This window comes from Trichosurus vulpecula, chromosome 8 (genome assembly GCF_011100635.1).
Source record: "Trichosurus vulpecula isolate mTriVul1 chromosome 8, mTriVul1.pri, whole genome shotgun sequence".
Taxonomy (NCBI): domain Eukaryota; kingdom Metazoa; phylum Chordata; class Mammalia; order Diprotodontia; family Phalangeridae; genus Trichosurus; species Trichosurus vulpecula.
This window is the reverse complement of record NC_050580.1, coordinates 163,642,537-163,666,191: the sequence shown is the minus strand read 5'-3', so window position 1 is coordinate 163,666,191 and position 23,655 is coordinate 163,642,537. Positions and strand designations below refer to the sequence as shown.

General features: G+C 37.7%; 1 protein-coding gene across 1 annotated transcript in view; it reads right to left on the bottom strand.

The window, feature by feature from the left end:
- Nucleotides 1-23,655, bottom strand: part of DNAAF4 (dynein axonemal assembly factor 4) — a 123,948-nt gene that overhangs the window by 91,950 nt on the left and 8,343 nt on the right. The window contains exon 3 of the mRNA XM_036736156.1: nucleotides 21,925-22,058. Within this exon, the coding sequence (XP_036592051.1) occupies nucleotides 21,925-22,058 (134 nt within the window). The remainder of the gene's footprint in view (nucleotides 1-21,924; nucleotides 22,059-23,655) is intronic.

Here is a 23,655-nt window from a genome sequence, read left to right as displayed (position 1 = left end):
CTCAGTTCAACAAGTTTTTGAGTTCCAAATTTTCTTCCCCACCTTTCTTCTCCCCTCCCCCCAAGACATCATGTGATCTGATACAGGTTCTACATATACCTTCACATTAAACTTATTTTCCCAATAATCAAGTTGTAAAGAAGAATTATAACCAATGAAATGAACCATGAGAAAGGTGAAACAAAACCAAGAATCAAATCAAATCGAATGAAAACAGAGCAAATAGTTTGCCTCAGTCTGCATGCAGACTCTGTAATTCTTTCTCTGGATGTGGATAGCCTTTTCCACCATGAGTCTTTTGGAGCTATCTTAGAACCTTGCATTGTTAAGAACAGCCAAGTCTATCAAAGTTAGTCATCACAGAAGCAATGTGTCTGTGGTTGTGTACAGTGTTCTCCTGGTTCTGCTCCCCTCTAGTAGTAATTTAGATTTGAAGATCTTTCCCACCCATTAATAGGCCATGTGACCTGCTTATGTCACAGGAAGCCTAAGTCACACGTGGTGGAAGGAGCTTCCTGACAGAAAAGGAAGTTATGTCACAAAAAATGCAGAGAGAGAGAGAGAGAGAGAGAGAGAGAGAGAGAGAGAGAGAGGGAGGGAGGGAGGGAGGGAGGAGAGAGACAAAGCAGTTATGGCTGCTAATGGATGCTAATGGCCGTCATGATAGTTACAGCTGAACAGACTGACTTAGCTGTACTGTGAGTTTCTTTTTGGGAAGATCCCAGAAGGGGGTGGGAGAGGTTTTGGGATGGCAAGGCTCCATTTTGTGATATTATGTATTGAATGTTTTACTGCTCTAGTAGATTGGGTAAACGGATTGTGGGATATGGTTCTCTAGTGTCTGAATAAATGGTTTCCTTTTTCTACTTCTATGTGGAGAGTCTCATATACTTTGTGATATAGAACCACATTGGCATTTTGACAATTATCATCTACATTGTTATTATTGCCTTTCTGAAACATCCCTTCACTCATCATCAGATCATGTAAGTTTCTCCCAGGTTCTTAGGAAGCCCACCTGCTCCTCATTTCTTATCCTGGAATACAATAGTATTCCATTACATTGATATACCACAATTTGTTTAGCCATTCCCCAATTGATGGGCATCCCCTTGATTTCAAATTCTTTGCCACCACAAAAAGAGCTGCTATAAATATTTTTGTACAAAGGGGTCCTTTTCCCCCTTGTATGATCTCCTTGGGATATAGCCCTAGAAATGGTATTGCTGGGTCCAAAGGGTATGCACATTTTTATAGCCCTTTGGGCTAGCTCCAAATTGCTCTCCAGAATGGCCAGATCAGTTCACAACTCCACCAACAATGCAGTAGTGTTCCAGTTTTCCCACATCTTCTCCAGCATTTATCATTTTCTTGTTTTGACATGTTGGCCAATCTAACAGGAGAGATGTGGTACCTAAGAGTTGTTTTGATTTGCATTTCTCTAATCAATAGAGATGTAGAGCATTTTTTCATATGACTATATATATATATCTTTAATTTCTTTCTCTGAAAACTTTCTGTTCACATCCTTTGACCATTTGTCAACTGGGGAATGACTTGTATTCTTATAAATTTGACTCAGTTCCCTATATATTTTAGAGATGAGGCCTTTGTCAGAGACTCTGGTTGTAAAAATTCTTTCCCAATTTTCTGCTTCCGTCCTAATCTTGGTTGCATTGGCTTTGTTTGTACAAAAACTTTTCAATTTAACATAATCAAAACTATCCATTTTGCATTTCGTAATGCTCTCTATCTCTTGTTTAGTCATAAATCCTTCCCTTCTCCATAAGTCTGACAGGTAAACTATTCGCTTCTTTCCCAAATTGCTTATAGTATCAGCCTTTATATCTAAATTGTTAACCCATTTTGCCTTTATTTTGGTATACGGAGTAAGATATTGGTCTATGCCCAATTTATGCCATACTATTCCAGTTTTTCCAGCAGTTTTTGTGAAATAGTGAGTTCTTATCCCAGAAGCTGGACTCTGGGTTATCAGAGAGTAGATTACCGTATTCATTAACTACTGCTTCTTGTGTACCTAACCTATTCCACTGATCCACCACTCTATTAGTCAGTGCCAAGTAGTTTTGATGATTGCTGCTTTATAATACAGTTTAATATCTGATATAGCTAGGCCTCCTTCCCTAACATTTCTTTTCATTAATTCCCCTGATATTCTGGACCTTTTGTTGTTCCAGATGCATTTTGTTATTATTTTTTCTAGCTCTATGAAATAATTTTTTGGTAGTTTGATTGGTATGGCACTAAGTCAATTAATTTAGGTAAAATTGTCACTTTTTATTATATTAGGACGGCCTAACCATGAGCAACTGATGTTCTTCAATTTATTTATATCTGACTTTATCTGTGTGAGAAGTGTTTCATAATTGTGTTCATATAGTTCCTGGGTTTGTCTTGGCAGGTAGACTCCCAAATATTTTACAGTGTCTACAGTAACTTTAAGTGGAATTTCTCTTTCTATCTCTTGCTGTTAGGCTTTGTTAGAATTATATAGGAATGCCACGGATTTATGTGGGTTTATTTTATATCCTGTAACTTTGCTAAAGTTATTTATTATTTCAAGTAGTTTTTTACTTGATTCTCTAGGATTCTCTAAATATATCATCATATCATCTGCAAAGAGTAATAACTTAGTTTCTTCTTTGCCTATTTTAATTCCTTCAATTTCTTTTTCTTCTTTTATTGGTAAAGCTAAGATTTCTACTACCAAATAATAGAGGTAATAATGGACATCCTTGTTTTACCCCAATCTTACTGGAAATGCATTTACCTTATCCCCATTATATACAATGCTTGCTGATGGTTTTACGTAGATGCTTCTTATCATTTTAAGGAAGACTCCATTTATTCCTATGCTTTCTAGTGTTTTTAATAGGAATGGGTGTTGTGTTTTATCAAAAGCTTTTTCTGCATCTATTGAGATTATCATATGGTTTCTTCTACTTTTGTTGTTGATATGATCAATTATGCTAATAGTTTTCCTAATATCGAACCAGCCTTGCATTCCTGGAATAAATCCTACCTGCTCATAGTGTATTATTCTTGTAATAAGTTGCTGTAATCTTTTTGCTAATATTTTATTTTTGTATCTATATTCATTAGGGAAATTGCTCTATAATTTTCTCTCTCTGTTTTGGCCCTTAGTACAGTTATGTTAGTGAAAAAGTAATAACTTATGAACTATCGTATGTTATGGTTGAAATATAAAGGAAAGTTGAGTAGTCTGTGTAATGGGTTCCAAAGATTTGGAAAGATAAATAAAAACTTGATTGAAAATATGGAAGGCAGATAAAAAGGTGTGGAGACAAGTGGGAGACATCCAAGCCCCTCCTGTCCTTGGATAGTTGCTCTAGATACCCTTGTACCACGTTCAGATGGTTCAAGTATATTGGGAGAGTGTGAGGAAGTCTGACTGTGTAGCTTGATTTGAAAGTTAATATCTTAATCAAATTTTAGATGACCCTGCCAGAAGGATACCAGACCATACTTAGCCCACTTCTGGTCATTTTTCTCCCATTCCTTTTTGGCTTTTGTTTGCTTAACTTCCTCGCGAAATTTGTTTCCTCTAGGCTCCACGTCACTCATTTCCAGATGATTGCTCAATCTGCATACTAACCCTTGTCTGAATCAAAGACCCACCACCCACTGGATATAGCACTGGCCAAACATCAGTTAAGGATCCAGCCCCTTGAATGGGACCCCCTGAGGGAGGAACAGCTCTACATCCAATCTTAGACCTTCACCCCTTATCCCAAAAGATTTGGGGTCTCATTTGTTTGAGGGGTAAATGATGGGGTGCTCAGACCCCCAGCCCTAGGACCATATCTTTCCCCAGCCCAAAGACCCTATCTCTGGCAATAACTCATGAGTGGGCCCCAGCGAGGTAAACTATCTCTCCCTGTTACAAGAACAAGCTGACCTCTGCAGAATTTCCCTTATGTGAACAGGACTATCTTGCACCAGCAGAACTATCATGTACTGATTCCCACAGTTACCACATACAATCCAGAGGTCAAGTTATAGACATCAACTCCAGAGGCTATCTTGTTGCAGATCTAGCAGGCCAAAAACACACCTCTTAGAAGCTCCCCCTCACGCCTTTCCCCTGCTCCCCGTGCCCAAGGTACAAAAACTACATGTTCCTTTCTGCCCTGCACCACCTAATTAGCATAATTGGCATACAATGCACTGATTTTTTTCCTATATAAGCTTTAGCATCACCCCCATTAAGTTGAAAGTTCCCTAAGGAGCTCTGCCCTTTATATTAGCATTAAAACAAACTTTTTCCACTTGACTGGAAGACTGTTTGAGTTCATGAACTCTTCCCAGATGATTCTGTCCTGTACATCGATAGTTTTGGGGTCCCTGTACTCCTAAACTGTATCATTTCCATCTGTAATTAATTTAGCTTTTCTTTTAAACATTTAGATGCTACAGCATTTGGTGCATATAGGTTTAGTATTAATATTACTTCATTATCTACAGTACATTTTAACATAATATAGTTTGCCTGTTAATCTCTTTTAATGAAATCAATTTTAGCTTTAACTTTGTGTAGTTTTGTTTTGTTTTGGTTTTTTTTTGCATCCTCTGACACATAGTAAATTCTACTCCAGCCCTTAATTTTTACTCCATGGGTATCTCTCACTTTTAAATGTGTTTCTTGTAAACAACATATTGTTGGATTCTGGTTGTTAATCCATTCTGCTATCCATTTCCATTTCATGGGTGAGTTCATTCTATTCACATTCAAAGTACAATTACTAGTTGTGTATTTCCCTCCATCCTATTTTTCCTCCCTATTTATTATTCTCTCCCTCTCTCTTTTTACCCTACCCCTCATCAGACAGCTAATTTACTTCTAACACTACCTCCCTAATCTGCACCCTAGGTAAGAATCCCTTCCTTATCTTTTCCCCTTGCCCACCTATTTCTTAATCTACTCATCTTCTAAGAGTCCCTCCTTTATCCTTTCCCCTTACCCTCCCATTTCTTGATATGCACACCTTTCTAAGATTAAGGAAGTCACTAGAATCAAGAGGGGTTGGGAAAAGCTTTCTGTAGAAATGGGATTTTAGTTGGAACTAAAAGAAGAAGCCAAGGAAGCCAGTAGGCAGAGATGGAGAGGGACAGCATTGCATGCATGGGGGACAGAGAGAGAAAAAGCTCAGAGCCAAAAGATAGAGTATTGAGTGAGAATAAAGTGTGAAGACTTCGCAGGGAATACACTATATATATATATACACACACACACACACACACACACACACACACACACACACACATATCTATATCTAAAATGTTTGAGAATCGATATACAGAAAAAGGGGAAATGGGATGAGTCTATGAGAACTTGATTACTCAGTCTTTAGAAATGCCTTTCTTCCCTGAAGTCCCTGTTCTTTCTTCTGGTTCTGGTTTAAAAATTTACTCTATGAGAATAAGGTCACTATGACCTGCTTTTTCTTTTACTCTAAGGAAAAGGAGAAAGTCTCCCCTTCCCCTCACCTTATTCTTTTTCTTTAGATTTATAGCCGCCACCTCAGCAATAATCATTAACTAGAGAAAGTAGGGGTTTGACTGTTTGTGCTTGGTTTCCCGGTTCTTGTCTAGCTTTTTGCTCTCATATTGTAAGTCTGCCTCCCAGGCAATGGTGAGGAGGGATAGAGGTGGGCGGGATTTTCTTGTGATAGGGGTATATTTACTGGTGCTTTGTTCCTTGTGCCTTGCCTCCTCCTGCTAGTTAGTCCCGTTCTGCCAGAGGACGCCCTTTTCTCGCAAGAGCTGAATAAAATTTGATTTCTGTTCCTACCTTGAGATGCCTCTTTATTAAAATTAATTTCTTTTTATAATTGGTAAAGGTCTACACCCCACACAGTATCCAGTTCAAGGATATATCTTTATCCTTGCCATTATCACTAGATCAGAGTATGTGGCAGGAAGCAAGGTGTTAGATGACTAGAAAGGGAGAAGGAGATTGGGTTATGAAGGGCTCTAAACACCAAACAGAAATTTATATTTGATCTTGGAGGTAATAGGGAGCCACTGGAGTTTAATAGTAAGGGAGTGAAAGTCAGACCTGCACTTTAGGAAAATAACATTTAACAGCTAAATGAAGAATGGACTAAAGTAAGGCTATTGTAATCCTACAGGAGGGAGAAGATGAAAGCCTGAACCAGGGTAGGGGCAGTATCAGGGAAGAGAAGGGACCAAATTTGAGAAATGTTGCAAAGGTAAAACTGACCTTGGCAACACATTGGATCTAGGGGGAGAAGGGGACCTGAGAATTAGTGAGGAGTCTAAGATGACATGTAGGTTTGTGAGCCTGAAGGATGGGTGGATACTGTTGCTCTCTACAGTAACAGGGAAGGGAGGTGGTGGGAAAGGTTTACAGGGAAAGATAATGAGTTCTTTCTTTGGTATGTTGAGTTTTAGATGTCTACTGGACATCCAATTTGAGACAGCTGGAGAAGTGAGATTGGAGGTCAGCAGAGAGGTTAGAGCAGGTTAGGCAGACTTGAGAATAATCTTCACAGAGATTATAATTAAATACATGGCAGCCAATGAAATCAACAAGTGAAACAGTATAGAGGGAGAAAAGAAGAGGGCTTGGGATAGAATCCTGTGGGGCATCTATGATTAGTGGGTGTGATCTGGAAGAGGATCCAGCAAAGGAAACTGAGGAGTAGATAGATAGGAAGGAGAACCAGGAGAAAGTAGCATCCAGAAAACTTAAAGAGAAGAGAGTATCAAAGAGGAAGAAAGCTATCAACAATGTCAGAGGCTATGGAGATGTTGAGGATGATGAGCATTGAGAGAAGGTCATTGGTTTTGGCAATTAAGAGATCACTGGTAACTTTGGAGAGAGTAGTTTGGTGGAACGATGAGGGCAGAAACCAGAGTGTAGATTAAGAAGAAAGTGGGGGGGGGGGGGTTGGATGCAATTATTGTAGACATCCTTCTTAGGGAACATAGCCACAGAGGGCAGAATATAGAATAATAGTTAACAGGGATGGAAGGATCAAGTGAGGGTTTTTTGAGGATGGGGGAGACAACAACATGTTTGTAGGCATTAGGCAAAGATCTAGTGGACAGGGAAAAACTGAAAATAAGTGATATAGGATGATAGAAGGGGCAACTGGTTGGAGAAGATGGGATGGAATGCTATGGCTTGAACGAGTGGAGGGGTTAGTCTCGGTAAGAAATAAGACCACCTCTTTGTGTGAGAGAGAGATAAAGGATGAGATTTTGGTAGAAAGGATGAGTGACAGGAGATGAAGAAAAGTATAGTAGGATTGTCTAGCAGTTGAGGTTGTGTAATATAAATTTGTAGTGGATTCAATCAGAATGATTTGTGAATTTCTCTACTTTCATCGGCAGCATGTGTGTAGGAGCAAAGGCAGAAGATGGTGGAAGGGATCCAAGATTGAGACTTGGCAGGGCACAAGGGGCTAGCGATTCAAGAGAAAAAGATAGAGTTGAACTGATTTACCAAGGGGTAAAAATCTTAGTGTAGGGGAGATAGCCTGGGAAAAAACTGAGAGGTCAAGGAATTGGAGGTCATGGGGTGTACAAAAAGTAGGGTTGGGTTAGGGAAGACAGAAAGAAAAGTAGAGAGACAATAGATTGTGGTTATATAAAGGGATTTCTGAATTCTTGAAAATGGAGGCAGTCCATTTATGAGTGATACCAAGTCATAGGTATGACCATCTTTGTAAGTGAGGTGGGATAGAGAATAGGTTGTAAGAAGTTAATAGGTTGAGGAACTGAATAGCTAGGTTGCTTAAGAGTCAATATGTATGTTGAAATCCTCTAGTATGAGGGCAGGACTTGGGGAGAGAAGAAAAATTGTGAGCTAAGTACTGAATTTATTGAGGAAGGTAAGGAAATGACTTGGAGGTTTGTAGACAACAGCTACCAGGATTCTGTTTAGGTGGTAAAGATGAGGAGCAAGAAGCTCAAAGTAAGAGAAGTTACTGAGTGATGGACAAAGAGAAAACTTGGAAGTGGCAATGGGAAGCAAAGAGCATTCCAACTACCCTGCTTTGACAAGTGAGTGGAATGGGAATGAATGAAGGTGCAGCCAATACTGGAAAGGATGGCCATTAAGCCTGTTTCATAGAGGTAGGGGGCAGGGTTTGGGGTCGGATCCAGGTTTCAGTAATAGCTACAATATGGAAGGAGTGGGAGAGGAAAAGATTTAAAATGAAAGCAACAGCCTATAAAATAGGCATTCCAGAGGGCACAGTGGGAAAGGAGAGTGGTGTTTGGTTGGAACTTTGAGGTTGGAGGGTTGAAGAGAGTAGGTGGTAGGGGATTGGGAATGGGCTTTGGATGATGACCTTTAGAAGTTCAAAATCACTGGGATGTGTAGAATACGACTGAGTGTGAGAATGTTTATCGTTGAGTGGAAGGTGTCACCCCTCTTTCCAAAGGAGGCTCCAAATCTAGCTCCAGACATGTACAGCAGGAGATGGAAGACACACAGTTAGATGATCAAATAGGAGGTCCTATTTCACTACTTCTTTTCTATCTTGAATCTGAAGACTAGGCATGAAAAGGTACAGCAGGAGATGGAAGTCAAACCTGTACAGCATACTAACTTTCCTCCTCCTTTAAGGGACAGGCGCAGCAGGAAATGGAAGACCTGAGGTCAAAGAGAAGATTGCTTCTCTTTGCACTGCAGGTTCTCCATATTGAAGTTGGGAAATTAGACTGGCAAAAGGAGCAGGAAGTTGCCTTGTGTTGTCACAGATAGAGGTCAGTCCAACTTGGGCCCTTGACAGAAGGCAACATGTGCAGGGTACAAGTAGCAGGAGGTGGAAGGGGCACAGTCAGAGGAAGGTCTGGCTCCTCTTCTCACCTGAGACTGGAGATCACACAGCACAGCAGAAAGTTATAGACTCTTGGTACAGGAAGAAATTGCTTCCTACTCTTTCTAATTATTTCCATTGATATTCTGGATCTTTACTTCCTCTAAATGAATATTATTATTTTTTCTAGTTTGATAAAGTATCCTTTTGGTAGTTTGATGAGTATAGCACTAAATTCAGAAATTAATTTTGGTAGTATTGTGATTTTTAGTATATTAGCATGGCTTAGCTATGAACACTATATATTCCTCCAGGTTTTTAAGTTGTTCTTTACCTCTTTAAGGAATATTTCGTGATTAAAATTATCCAAGTGTTGAATATCCTTTGGCAGACTGACTCCCAAATGTTTTATGAATTGTGAAGTTATTTAAAGGGAATTTCCTTTTCTATTATTATGTCCCAGATCTTATTATATTGAAATGCTGTTCATTTTTGTGGGTTTATTTTGTAGCATGCAACTTTGCTGAAACAACTAATTGTCTCAGTTTTTTTGCTGACTCCCTAGGATTTTTTAGGTAAATCATCATATCATAAGCAAATAAGGAAAGTTTTTGTCTTCTCTTTGCTTGTCTTAATGCCTTTAATATCTTTCTCTTGGCATATTGCAACGGCATGTCCTTCCAGTTCTATAGCAATCACAGGAGAGGGGAGCACAACTGTGCAGTTTTTAAACTCTTAAGCATTAATTTAGCTCTAGGTATTCCAAATGTGATTTCTTTGTCTAATGACTACTGGAGAAACTGAATCATATCCATTGTCATTCTTGATACAAATGAAAAAAGACAAAAGGAAGATGAAGCTAAATGGAAAGATGCCTCTAAAGTTTTCCTTGGAAAGGCAAATAAAGGAATTAACAGAGTTGGTTTTATTGTGTAGCCAAAGGCAAAAGGCAACATTTCACTGGACATTTGGCCATTTTGTTTTGCAATGACCTTGAACCCATCCCCTACCATCTTCTCCAGACTGCCTCCACAATCATCTTCTGCCCCTCCAATCTTTTAATCTCTTCCCTCCCTCCTTCTAACAAACACATTCAAATTTCTTTAATCCAAAAACAAAAAAAAAATAAAAAATAAAAAAGCCCTTCACTAGACTATTTTTCCTCAGTCAAATAACTAGTAAAAGCTGCCTACAATTATTGCCTCCACTTTTCCTCTCACTCATGCTTTGCAACATATCTTCCAAACCAAAGATCTCACAATAGCTAAATTTCTTCTTGATCTTCATCCTTTTTGTCCTCTCTGCAGCATTAGATAGTACTGACCATCTTCTCCTCCTGGATATTCTTTATTTGGAATTCTGTGACACATTTTCTTTTGGTTCTTCTATTTGACTATTCTTTTTCAATTTCCTTTGATGAGTAACCATCCATATCATATGCCTACTTGTAGATATACCCCAAGGCTACATGGTAGATTTCTTTCTCTTCTATTTCTACATTCTTGTTCAGTGATCTTATCAGTACCCAAGGATTTAATATCTCTATGCAGGTCATTCCTCAATTGGTATATAGCCCTAGTCTCTTTCCAGTACAATATCACCATTATTATTAATTTATTAGATATTTCGAAATGAATGTCCAGCAGACATCTCAAATTCAATGTCCAAAACAGAAGTCATTATATTCTTCCTCAAAACTCACCCCTCTTCTGAACTTCCCTATTTCTATATGCACATCACTATACTTCTGTTCATGCAGAAATCTCAGAATCACCTTTAGTTGCTCTCTCACTCACACTAGATATCCAGTCAGTTGTCAATCTTATTTCTATCTCCACAATATCTCTCACATCTTCCCCCTTCTCTCTATACACACAGCCACCACTGCAGTCCAGGCCCTTACTCTTACCTGGACTGCAATAGTCTCCTAACTGCTGTACCCCACCACCCAACTTGTCTTTCTCCACTCTAATCCTTCCTCCACTAAACAGTCAAAGCAATTTTCAATAAACTCCAGTGGCTCCTCATTATCTCTAAAATCAAAGATTATCTCCTCCATTTGAGATTTAAAGTCCTTCACGATCTGACCCTAACCTATCTTTCCAGTCTAATCACATAGTACTCTTCACAAACTCTACTGTCTAGCCAATCAGGCCTTGTTCATGATAAGCATTTGTGGAAACAAAACATCATGAAAATAACTGCAGCTGATATTTGTTTTAGAGAGTGAGAGGGTAGAGAATTTCTATGAAGAACTTAATTAGACTTTCCAAATTAAATCAATATGTACTGAAATAATCAGAGTGACCTCAATGCATAGGTGGATATAGTACAGCAAAAAAAATATGTTGGAAAGCACGGTTCAGAAGAAGGAATGAGACAAAAGAATTGTAAAACATATAAAAACCTTTGGGGCAGCTAGGTGGCACAGTGAGTAGAACACCGGCCCTGGAGTCATGAGGACCTAAGTTCAAATCCGGCCTCAGACACTTGACACATGTACTAGCTGTGTGACCTTGGGCAGGTCACTTAACCCTAATTGCCCTGCCAAAAAAAAAAACCCAAAACATATAAAAACCTAAGTCTATCTACCATTGATACTCTTTTCAAAAAGAGTCAAGAGACAGATAATGCAAGCACTAAAAAAACAGCACACACACACAAAAGAAATGGATTTATATTCAGACAAGAAAAAAAGAGTTACTGATATGAGGGTCATTTCCAAGTTAGCTGTCAATGAATAATCTTATCAATGATTTATTACAGCAAGAGACAAAATAAATAACAAATTAGAACAATAAAAATGAGAAGACACTATATATGTATATATATATATATATATATATATATATATATATATATATAGCCATACCAACATGACCTAAATAAACTATTGATTCCAAAAAATGGGAAACAGATAGATGACAAACACTGAAACAGAATATCAACATTCCTAAGGAAATATAACCACCATAAATTCTCACAACAAGGAAAACAAAAAAGTCTAGAAATTGTTGATGTTGCCTGATATATATGACAGGTCTTCTAATTTTTATTGTTTATTTTCTACTGATTCTGTCCTTTACTGTAATAAGTCAACAGTATGATGGTTCATAGATTGCTAAATCAGAAATGACTCCCATTTCAGCAACCATTTATTTTTTGTCAGAACATAATCCATTTTACTTTTTCATGATGTAACACTTAAGAAAGGAGATAAGGCAGCCAAGGGAAATGCTAATGTAAAATACAAACTCCAATGTAAAATTTTAAAAGGGAGATTGTAGATGATTAAACAGTATTGCCTCAAAACAGTAAGACAAATAAATTTATAAAAAGCTTAGTGAGAGACTCAATTAAACCAGATTGTCTTGAGAATATTTAAGGATAAAACCAGAAAAGTAAAAAACAGACTAAACATAAAAAAAATCTGTAAAAATGTCTATAAGAAATTATTTTGTCCATTATTAACAGTAGAGCTACAATTTTGGACTCTAATAACACAGTCTTCAACGTCCTATATAAGAAAGTAGAAATTACACTAAAGAAAACAAAAGTGAGACCAGAAACTTAACTAGACCAAGTATACACAGAGTAGATCTATGTAGGAGGTAATAATTTTGAGAGTGTTGCTGTATCAATTCCCAAGGTATCTAAAAAAATGGATATAAAATGTTGAGAAAAAACACATTTTTATTACTGAAAGAGAATATTAACTACCAAGACAGAATATGAACTACAAATCCTATGCCTACTTTCCCGTATCTATAAAATCTTAGACTACATGTATGTGAAGAAATCATGAAAAAGGAAGAAGCCGGCTTTTGCAAATGATACACTGCAGTAGATTAGAATAATAACTAGGGTGCAAATAGCATCATGCCAAGGCTTGTTTCCTCTACCCCCGCAGCTCTAGTACATGTGAGAGCCCTGCATCCTGGCTCCCTTCCCTATCCCTCCCTATTCCTCAGGCAAAACAATTCCCAATTACTAATCATTCCTAATTAGCAATATTTATAGTCAAATGATTTAAAGATGCAAAGAATACTAAATCCCATTGTGATCACTTTATTGATGTTAAAATTTAATTCAACAGACTGAAATACAGCATTTTTCTAAAAACTGTCTCCAAAGTATTAAACTCATTCACAATTCCTTAAAAATTATAATAACAGATAACTTTGATTGATGATCTGATTATTAATATCAAGCAAGGCATACACTAAGGAGATGAGTGCTCCCCAAATGTGTTTGCCATCATTATAGAGGGTGTCCAGAACAGAGTCTGACTCAAAAAAGGATTCCTTAGAGTGAGATCCCTTTTTTGTAAATGAGATCACACAGACTACATCCAGCCCCAGAACACAACTAAGCCTACTATGTGAAATCTGCAATCATTCTACAGAGTTTAGTCTAACTATCCCCTTAGGGAAAACACACACACACACACACACACACACACACACACACACACACACACACAGACATGAGTGACGAATATCAACTGTTCAAATATGCAGTTGAATGAAGACTTTCTAGAGCTCATCCATCAATACAGATGTCTTGGCAAGCCACAGTGGATGGACAAGGAAATGGGACCAGAACTCAAAAAGGAGGAAAGTAAGCTGGATTGTCTTTGAGAAGCTGTATACTGCTTTTAACAACTAAATATTCATGGAATACTATAGTCTTTGAACAATTAAAGTTGGGGATATTCCAATGGGCAATGGAGAGGCAAGCAGTGGGTGGTAAGAGATTATATCATCAAAAAAGAATTTCACAGAAATGAAAGGTATAAAGGAGAGATAAGAGATACATATATACATATATACACATATATATGTAAGAGTGTATGTATCTCAAAGAGATGTATGACAAGGAAAGAAGACAGGTCAGTCATGTAGCAAGAATAAAGAATAAACCATTTGCAGCATGGCTGTAAATTTTTTAGACAGTTCCACTGGTACCTATGCAATGTTAAGTGATGTAGAAGTTCCACTCGTACCAACATATTCAGTGTACCGTCTACAGAGGGTTTGCGGGAAGACAATAGATATAAGAGTTGCATAGAGTGAGCTGTAGATTAAGAGCAAATTAGACCATTAGAGAACCCGCATTGATGAGATCACTGAAGTATTACAGAAAACAAGGTATATCACAGGCCTATTGTATTCTGCCCTAAGACCACATATGCAGTAACATGCTCAATTTTGGGTGTCACATTTTAGAAAAAGCATTTACAAGCTGTATAAACATCCAGAAGAATGTGAACAGGATAGTGAGAGAACTGGAAGTCATAGTAGGAGACATACAAGGATTAGTTGAAGGAAACAGGGATGGTTAGCCATGAGAAAAGAAGACTTGAGGACATAGTAAATATATTCAAGTGTTTGAATACCTTTCACATGGAAGAGGGATTAGATTGGTTCTACTCATCTCCAGAAAGCAAAAGCAAAAAGTATAAGTTACAGCAAAGCAGGTTTAGATTCATATAAAGAAAAAATGTGTTAACAATTGGGTGGCCTAGGGAGGAGACAGTGAATTATTTATCACTGGAGGTCTTTAAGGCCAGAGACTAGAAGAGATGTTATAAATGGGATTCACATTCAGGAACTGATTGGCCTTTCAGGTCCTTTCCATTTCTGATTTTCTGTAATTCTTTTTTTCTTACTACCTTCTCAGGGGTTTATGGGAGCCAGCTCCTACAAAAGGGCTGATTGTTAAATATTCAGTGTGAATATTTTCACCTTAGAAATAAAAAAAGTTATAAATTAGGACTTGATTTATTTTGCTGATTGTCTAGACTTAAGAAAATGACACAAGAAATGTTAACAACAAAGCATCAACTTAATCTGCCTGACTGCCCTACCACTCCATCAGATATGCTCTTTCAAAGGTTCACTAGGAACATTTAGCTACTAAATCTGATCCCCCCCCCCCCCATTCCTCCTCCTCCTTGACCTCTCTGAAGCTTCTGACACCATCAACCATCCCTTCTCCTGGTTTTTTTCCTTGGTTTCCATGACACTGCTCTCTTCTGGTTTTCATATTAAATGTTCCTTTCTCAGTCTCTTTTGCTGGATTTTGTGGACTTTGCTGGATGGATCGATCTTCCACTCCCTAACTATAGGTATCACTCAAGGCTCTATCTTCCACTTCCCATCTTTCTCAGTTTATACTTTCTCCCATGGTAGTATCATCTGCTCCCATAAATTTGTCATTTCAACACAAATATTTCCCCAAATATACATATCTACCCTAATCTCTCTCTTAAACTTCAATCCTATATCATTGATTACCTGCTGGATATCAGCTAGATGCCCCATTAGCATCCAAAACTCAATGTATTGTTGAATGCAACTGACCTTGCCTGATCCCAGAGCTACAAATTGGCTGAGGGCAAAACCAGAGCCTTCCCTCAGCCTTCTCTGTGGACTTTCAGTTGAAATACAAAACAACTTACATTATACCTTCTCCAGATTGTGCCTCTCATGAGACTCCCTCTCTGTTGAAATGTATTTATTAACTCTGCCCTGCTTTGCTCCTCTTGGGCACTCCTGCACCCTGGTATTGCGTCTTATTAGTTTTCCCTATTGATGATAGGATCCTAGACTGAACTTGTCCTTTTAGCTTGACTCTTGGCAAAATGATCGTCTCTCCTCCTTAAAGTCATTCCCACCACTGTACTCTTTCTTGACTCCCATTTATCTGCCAAGTCTGTTATTTAAGTTCTAAAACTGGTTGATGACTTCTTGTCCACACTTCCAGTCAGCAGCCCTCTGCTAAAACAGTATTCAATGGGCCCCTCACCTACTGATTGCCTTTATCCTACCCAAGACCCAACAGTTCCTTTCTATTTCCATTTCTTGAATTAGTAGGTCCACTACTACAGCCTCTTTTGTTTTGCTGCCTGCTTTCTTTTCATCACCCTGCAATGTGGTTTTTATTCTCTCTACTAAGCTTTCATTTCCGAAAATAAGACCTTATTCTTGAACTGTGAAGTATTTTACACTATTATCCAACCTTTCCTTCAGCATTTTCTTAAATCTCTGGCAAATACTTGTTTCTTTCAAGAGTTGTTCTTCCTCCTATCACATATATTTGTGTATTTTACTAATTCACTTGACTTTGCCTTTCTCTTTCTATACTCTAACCACTAGAGAATTTATCCATCAGGAGGTATAACAAAAAAGAAGAATCTAGAGGTGGAAAACTTGGGTTCAAATCTCAATAGATAACACAAAAGTTCCCTTCCAGCTCTAAACTGAGGAAGCAATCTCATAACTTCAGTTATCACTTTTATGCAGATGATTTGAAAATCTGTATCTGATCTTTCTCCCAAGCTCTAGTTTAGCATTTCCGCTGGATATTTTTACTTGTATGCTCCTTGTTATTACCTTAATTTAATAGGATGTCTAAAACTAAACTTCTCATCTTCCTTCAACACCCTCTTCCCTCCAACAGTTCTTTGTCCCATCTTACAAGTCACTTCAGCTAGAAACCTGATAATCATCTTTGAACTCTCTCCCTTGTTCCAGCATGAAACCAATCACTAAGTCTTCTTTATTTCAGGTTGACATAACTGGTGTCAAGAAGTGAGATTCAAAGACTCCTACCTGCCTGACTGCCACTTTCAATTCCAGATGTCTGGTACCAGCAGGGACTTCTTATATGTCAGTCTGGATTTGACTCAGTAGCTTGGCTGGGGTGAGTGAGTCTCTTTAATTTCCCAAACTCCTGTCTCTTTTGGGTTGAGTTCTTGGCTCTTTAACTGAGGGTTTGTTAAGACCTACGGGCAATTTTGGGTCTGTTCCAGCATGGCTGCTAGGCTTGTAATTATGGACCATATGTGGCCACTTCAAAAGGTATTTTGTATTTTTGTCTGTCATTGTGGAGTGCCACTTGTGTTAAGTGTGCTATGTTTCTCTGTGTGTGTGTGTGTATATGTCCATGAGTAAAAAGCTGGCTGATTTTTTTCCTTCTCCTCTTTGTGGTCTGACAGGTCGTAGGGGGAGAATGTGGTGATAGCACATAATGGGAGCCAACAGTAGCAAAAACAGCAATAAGAAACAGTTCGAGATGGCTTTTTCTCCAGGTATTCCCTTTCCCCTCCCAGCCAATTTGAACAAGCCCCTTTCCTATCAAAATGTTGCTCACTGAGCTATGCAAATCTCTCTGCCAGCAAAAGCAGAATCATCAGAAAGTTAATTTACACAGACTGAGAGTTGATTTTTTTATCTTCTTTTAAGTAATTTGTTTCTAAATAACTAAAACTTTAATTGAGAATTGATGTCAAATATTAGAGACTGTAAATCCAGGTTTAATTGAACCCCAAAATTATGGTTTGTAAATCATGTTCAGTTTGAATCTGGGGAACTTCCTGGCTTCTTGACCACCAAACAAAGCTTGATCTAAGAAAAATGGCCAAACCACCATTCTTTTAATTATAAATGTGGTGGCCTTATAAATAAAATGATTAAATTACCAAGTAACTGTGTCTTCTGGACCTTTTTAATTATCACAAAATAATGTTACTCAAAATCTTTTATATGATTTTTTGAAGGCCTGATAACTTTTTATTTGCTAGCTAATTTATTGCAACAGCTTGACAGTGTTGATAACAATTGTATCCAACCCACTGCGATTAGTGAGACTCTGCTTTCTGAGGTGAAACCTTTTGGGACTGTGAATTTTCTTTTTGAGTTTCCTTTTCAAGTTGTGTCCTTGAGCCAATGTTTTACTGCTTACGGGAAAATGCCAGCAGCTCAATGGGAGTGAGGTCTGTGACCTATGGCAGTGAATATCTGTCCCTGGGAAAAGGTTTGGGAGGGCAAACTTAGGAAGGCAAAGGTAGGACTCTTGACTGAGCTTCGCATACAAGAAATCTTCCCACTTGGCTCATTCTGAACATAGCTGTGGTCATCTTACGCTATTCTCATCTGGAATCAATTGCAAGCAAGGATGTTTCGGTCATTCTGGGCTTTGGCCCAGAGGCTACCACAGTGGTCCCAACCTGTTTTTCCTTCTCATAATAAATCTCTCTAACTAGGACAAGTCATTCTTTAATTATTGTTGCAATACTTTAGCACCTCCTGCCATTTTCAGTCTTAAGATTCCATACCCTGAAAAACCAAGTAAATGAGTATTTGGCTTTGTCATCTGCCTGTTAGTTATATATTCCTGTACAAGATAAGGTCCTTAAATGTTTCAAAATGTTAAGAATTTGTGGGACCAGAATAGTAATTAGATCCAAAACATCTTCAGTTTTCTTCTAAAGAAAAGGTTTAACCTTAAAGAATAACTTATGGAATATCCTGTGTTTTCTCAAAGGGAATTCCAATTTTTTACTTAGGTTCATTATTTAATGTGGGATTAACATTTGTATATAGCGCATGCTCTGATATTCAAGCAAATCACCCAAGGCTTTAAAGAGGATTGAGAACAGTGGTCTATATGGGTGTAATATCCAGTTCCTTTGAGTATGGTTAGTAACTGAACATGTCTTACTAAAGACAATTCATTTGATACAATCTGGAATTATTTACTTACTCTATTTGGGCCACCCTACCATAGCCTTTTGTAAAATAAGCATCTTTTGGGTCAATTCATTTCTGTGCATAGAAGTCACCTACTTACAAAGAGTGTTATTAGATCTTTAGCAGCATCTCATCCTCCTGAGGGGAGAATGAGTTGTCCTATTAATGAGTTAAAAAGACATTTCAGTTTTCATGCTCCTAGCATTCAAATATTATGATGGCTTTATGTATTTAATATTTTTTATTGATTTGTGCTCGAGCAAGCGCTTCAGTAAAACATAGTATCTTCCGTTAAAAACAAAATTTTAAAGTAATAGGTACAGAAGAGTATTACTAATTAAGTATCTTGGGTTCTGTTCTTAAAATGACAGAAAAATATGTGTATGAAAAGTGTTTTGTTTCACAATAGGATATTTGATTGGAATTTATTTTTATTACTATCTGGTGTTTTTGTTTTAAAGAACGTTTACAATTTTAACCTTTTTCCTTCCATTAATATTATTTTGTTTCATTGCCAGGTTTATGAACTCTGGTAACCTATATTCTGTCTCTAGCTTTTGTCTATCTACTTTTAGAATGTTGTCTTAACCATGTCACTCTTATGGTACTTTTAGGCAAACTGCATTTTCATACCAAGTGTGACTTATGTCAGATCTAACCTCAATGAGATACTTTCCATCTTTACTTTTTTCCTTCCTCTCTGAAAGGTAATTAAGTCCCTCTAAGTTCAATACTGAAATATGCATTAGCAGCGCAGAAGTATGTATACCTCTTCAAGAAATCTCTCATGATTACTGTTACAATTATATGTAAAAAGATGCTGTTAAAAGCCTATTGTACATTTAATTAAATGAAGATGGCTAATGAGATTAGCTTTTACCACTGCTCTATGCATCAATGCCAAATGATTTAAAAGCCATCAAGACATTTCAATCAATCTAGTAATGCTGCAAGTTTCTTGTTGCTGACAGCATGGATCAGTAAGTTCTTCATTCAATGCCTTGTAATAATTTCAAAACAAGTATATATAAGATAGAGGGTGAGATTCAATTTTTCATATATGTATGTATACATATGTAGACACACATACATATATATGTATATGTGTATATATGCACACACATGTATATATACACACATATGTATGTATGTGGGTTATATGGTGGATATGTATATACACATATATAGACACATATACACATATGTATGTGTATATACACAGACACACTCACTTACATATATACACATAACATGTGGATATATATACATATACACACACATATATGCAAAAACCTAGAGTCATCTGTTCCTTTTGAGAATTTGGTTGTAGATTTACTGCCCTGAGAAATTATACATACAGTTTGCTGCTATTCATGGTCACATAGACGTTTAACAGTGTTGCCAAATCATTTAAATATTTTCATGGAAAAAGCTGCTCTAAGAGCCCACCTATTCCAGAATGCCTAGGAGGGGAGATTTCCAGAAGACCACATGCCTGCAGTAGGAGATGTTCTCAGAAACCAGATAGCTGCATGAGATGTCTAAGCCCTAAAATATGATGGATTGATGAAAAGGACGTGGGAGTGGGTTACCCTTCCCTTTCACTTCTTCACCATGGGCCATTGTTTTTTGTAAGGCCTGCTTGGCAAAGGGGACTGCCCCCAACAGCTCCTGTCAATGAGCCAGTCATTTCAATGCCTCCCTTGGTCAGTGACTGAATTCATCTTGACCAAAAGAGGGGAATGTTGAATGCAATGACCTTGCCTGATTGCCTCTGCACACTGCCTGAGAGCAAGCAAAACTGGAGCATCCTCCAGACTTCTCCATGAACTTTCAGTTGTTATGCAAAACAACTTGCAGAATAGCTTCTCCAGGATGTGGCTTCCCTGAGACTCCCTCCCTGTGGAAATATATTTAACCCTGCCCTGCTCTGCCCCCATGAATGCTCCTACACCCTGGTGCTGCATGGTGGCCCTGAATTGCAATTCTCTTGCATTGGCTGAAAAACCCCATTTTTCACTGTTTGGGCAGTCTTCTTTATTTCAGGTTTACAATACCTAAAATAGACTTCATTATCTTCCTCACTAAACCTGCTCTTATTCCAAATATCACTGTCTCTGCTGAGGATAATACTTTCCTTTCAATCACTCAGGTTCATATCTCTAGTTATTCTTAACTCTTATCTTTTCACTATATCCTAATCACTTGTCAAGTCCTGTTGATCCTACCTATACATTTCTTGCATCCATTCCCTTCTCTCACTCATATAATTCAAGTCCATATTGAGTGAGAGGGATATAATTTGTGAAGACTTCACAGGGTAAGAATATAGGGACTCTCTTCTCATATTTCTGGAATGGGGAATGTCTGAGGGAGTAGGAAAGGCTTGGAATTTAACCTTGTAGTGACTTAACTTCTGGAAAGTCAGGGCTTGAAGCTATAGGTGCCCCTCCCATCTCCCCTCTCTGTGCTAGCACAAGAATTTTACCAAATAAGGAGATAATGGACTACCTGTGAGCTGTTTGTTCTCTGCTCCTGGAAGGTCCCCCTCTCCTTCCTCATTCCTTCTCTTTAGCCATATCATCGCCACATTAGCAGCCAAATAAGGAAAGTATGCATGGATTGGCTCTGTGTTTTAACACCTAGATTGTAAGCCCACCTCCCAGTCAACGGTGAGAATGGATCGAGGTGGGCAGGAATCTTTCCATTAAGAGTATATCTATTGCTGCATTTCCTTTGTACTTTGCCTCCCTCCACTAGTTTCCTAGTGGAGGTGAAGCCCAAATCTCGGGAAGTTTGTAAAACAAATTCACTTTGCTTCTCCTAAAGATGTCTCTCCCATTATTTGAATTTTCTGTCCCACACATCACCTCCCATCTAGGCTATTTTAACAGTGTATCAAATGACCTTTCTGCTTCCAGTATCTCCCCTTTCTCTAATCCATCTTCCACACAGCTATAGCTTTCCTAAGGCACAAGTCAGACCAGGTTGATCATGAGCAAAAACCTTTAGTAGCTCCCTACCATTATTAATATAAAATACAAACTCCTGAGGCCAACATTTAAAGTTCTCTATTATCTGCCTCAAATCTATTTTTCCACATTTATTTCATTATTCCCCCTTATAGCCCAGCCAAACTGGACGGTTGTTCTTTGATTCAAATGTCTGTCTCTTACCTCCATGCATTCACATAGTCTATGCTTTATAATCTTCATTTCAACTCCTCAGAATCCTTATCTTTCTTTAAGGCAAAATTCAGCTGCCACTTTCTCTGTGAAACTTTCCTGATTCTGTCCCATTTTTATTGCTATCTCCCTCTGCTAATTAAATTGTATTTACTTATCTGTATACTGTGTGTGTGTGTGTGTGTGTGTGTGTATGTGTGTGTGTGTGTGTGTTACTTAGTAGAGTATAAGTTCCTTGATAGGAAGAAAGTCCTCATTTTTTTATTTGTATCCCCAGTGCCTTGCATTGAAGAACTGCCTAATAAATATTTGTTGAAATTAATGCAGTTGCTTCTCATTCAGGGACCCTTTGGTTCTTCTTTAACTTACCTCCATCATTGTCTTCAAAGCATATCTTTCATCTTCTCGTTTTGCAACAGCTTTTGCTTCCGTCAGTTCTTTTGCCTTTGCTTGTGCTTGTAAAACAGATTTTTCTCTTATTCTTTGCATCATCTCTTTGTCAACTGAAAGTTTAGAAACTTTATTAAAATAGGACCACTATGAATATTAATTTTATTTTGAAAAAGAACAGTTTTCAATAATAACAAATATATTTTATTTATATATCATAAATTTTACATGTAAATGTATATTTATATATTTTGTGTAAATAATAAACATTTGCTAAAGCACCTATTATGCACAGGCACCATACTAAGTGCTAGGGATACAAATACAAATAAAAACAAAGACAGTCCCTGCCCTCAGGTTGCTTATAATCAAACGGGGGAAGAAAACACATAAAAGGAAACTAAGTAGAGGTAAGGGAGGGGAAGAAAGAGCATGATAGAGCATTCCAAATAAGTCTAAAATCAGTGTAGCTGCTGGGAAAAGCTGAGAAAAACTGTGCTGAGTTCCCTTCTTAAAATACTAATGTGTATTTGAAATTGATAGGAATGGTTCAAGATAGGCAGGAAGATGGGTGTATAACAATCTGGGACCCACAGGATCAACAAAGAAAGTTCTAACCTTTTCCTGAAGACCAACTGGACAACTTTGGGAAGTAAACCTCAAAAAATACAACTACAATTTTATTCCATTGGTCTAACCTATTAGGAGATATTTTGAAAATCTTCTTTGGAAAGTTCCATTGACTATGTAAATAACAAGAATAAATTTGGGGGAAAATAATTATTATAGTATAATACAAAGTGTTTTAGAGAAAATCTTGTGTCAATACTCCTTTGTTTTATCAAAATACTTCTTGCTCTGCTCAGCTATTGGCTTAGAGACTTAGCTTTCCAAAAATGTTTGGTTTTATTGAGTTATGACTATGGTGCCTTCAGGTTAACCCTTGGTGACACCTGACACTAGAGTCAGGGGAATGCCAATCCACATTTTCAGGAATCTTTTAAATATGCCATTCTTCTTGGTTCCAGTTTTTGATGTGACAAAATCTAGATTTACATACAGAATAGAGAGAGATTAGTATGGAAGTATGGATTGTGGAAGCACAATCCAGTCAGTTCTCCAGAGGAGGGCAAGATATGATGATGACTTGATGTGTTCAAGTATTGAGAACAAAGACTCTCTTTCACCTCTTCTCCCCCTCCTAGTTTCCTCAGCTTCCTTCAAGTCACTGCTAAAACCTTGTGCAAGAAGCCTTTCTCAACACTCCTACCTTCTTAATAGTATCTCCAATTTATCCTGTATATAACTTAAGTGTTTGTACATAGTTGTTTGAATATCATCTTTCTTCATTAAACTATGAGCTCCCTGACAACAAGGACTGTCTTTTGCCTTTCTTTGTCTCCCCAGTGCCTGGCACAGTGGAGGTACTTAATCAAATGCTACTTGACTAAGACTAAAAACAAGTAGTTCTCTCATTTCCTCAGAGGAGTGGCAGTCTGGCACATACACTATGTGACACAGGAAAATCACTTAACTTCTCAGTACCCCAATTAGGGGTACTCTCTAGGAAAGCAAGAATAACAACAATAATAGCAGCTAACATTTATGTAGAATTTTACAAATACTATCTCATTTGACAATATCTATAAACTGGAGTATATTATAGAGGCACTGAGCTACATGGGCATAGAGTTTTCATATGCTCAAAGT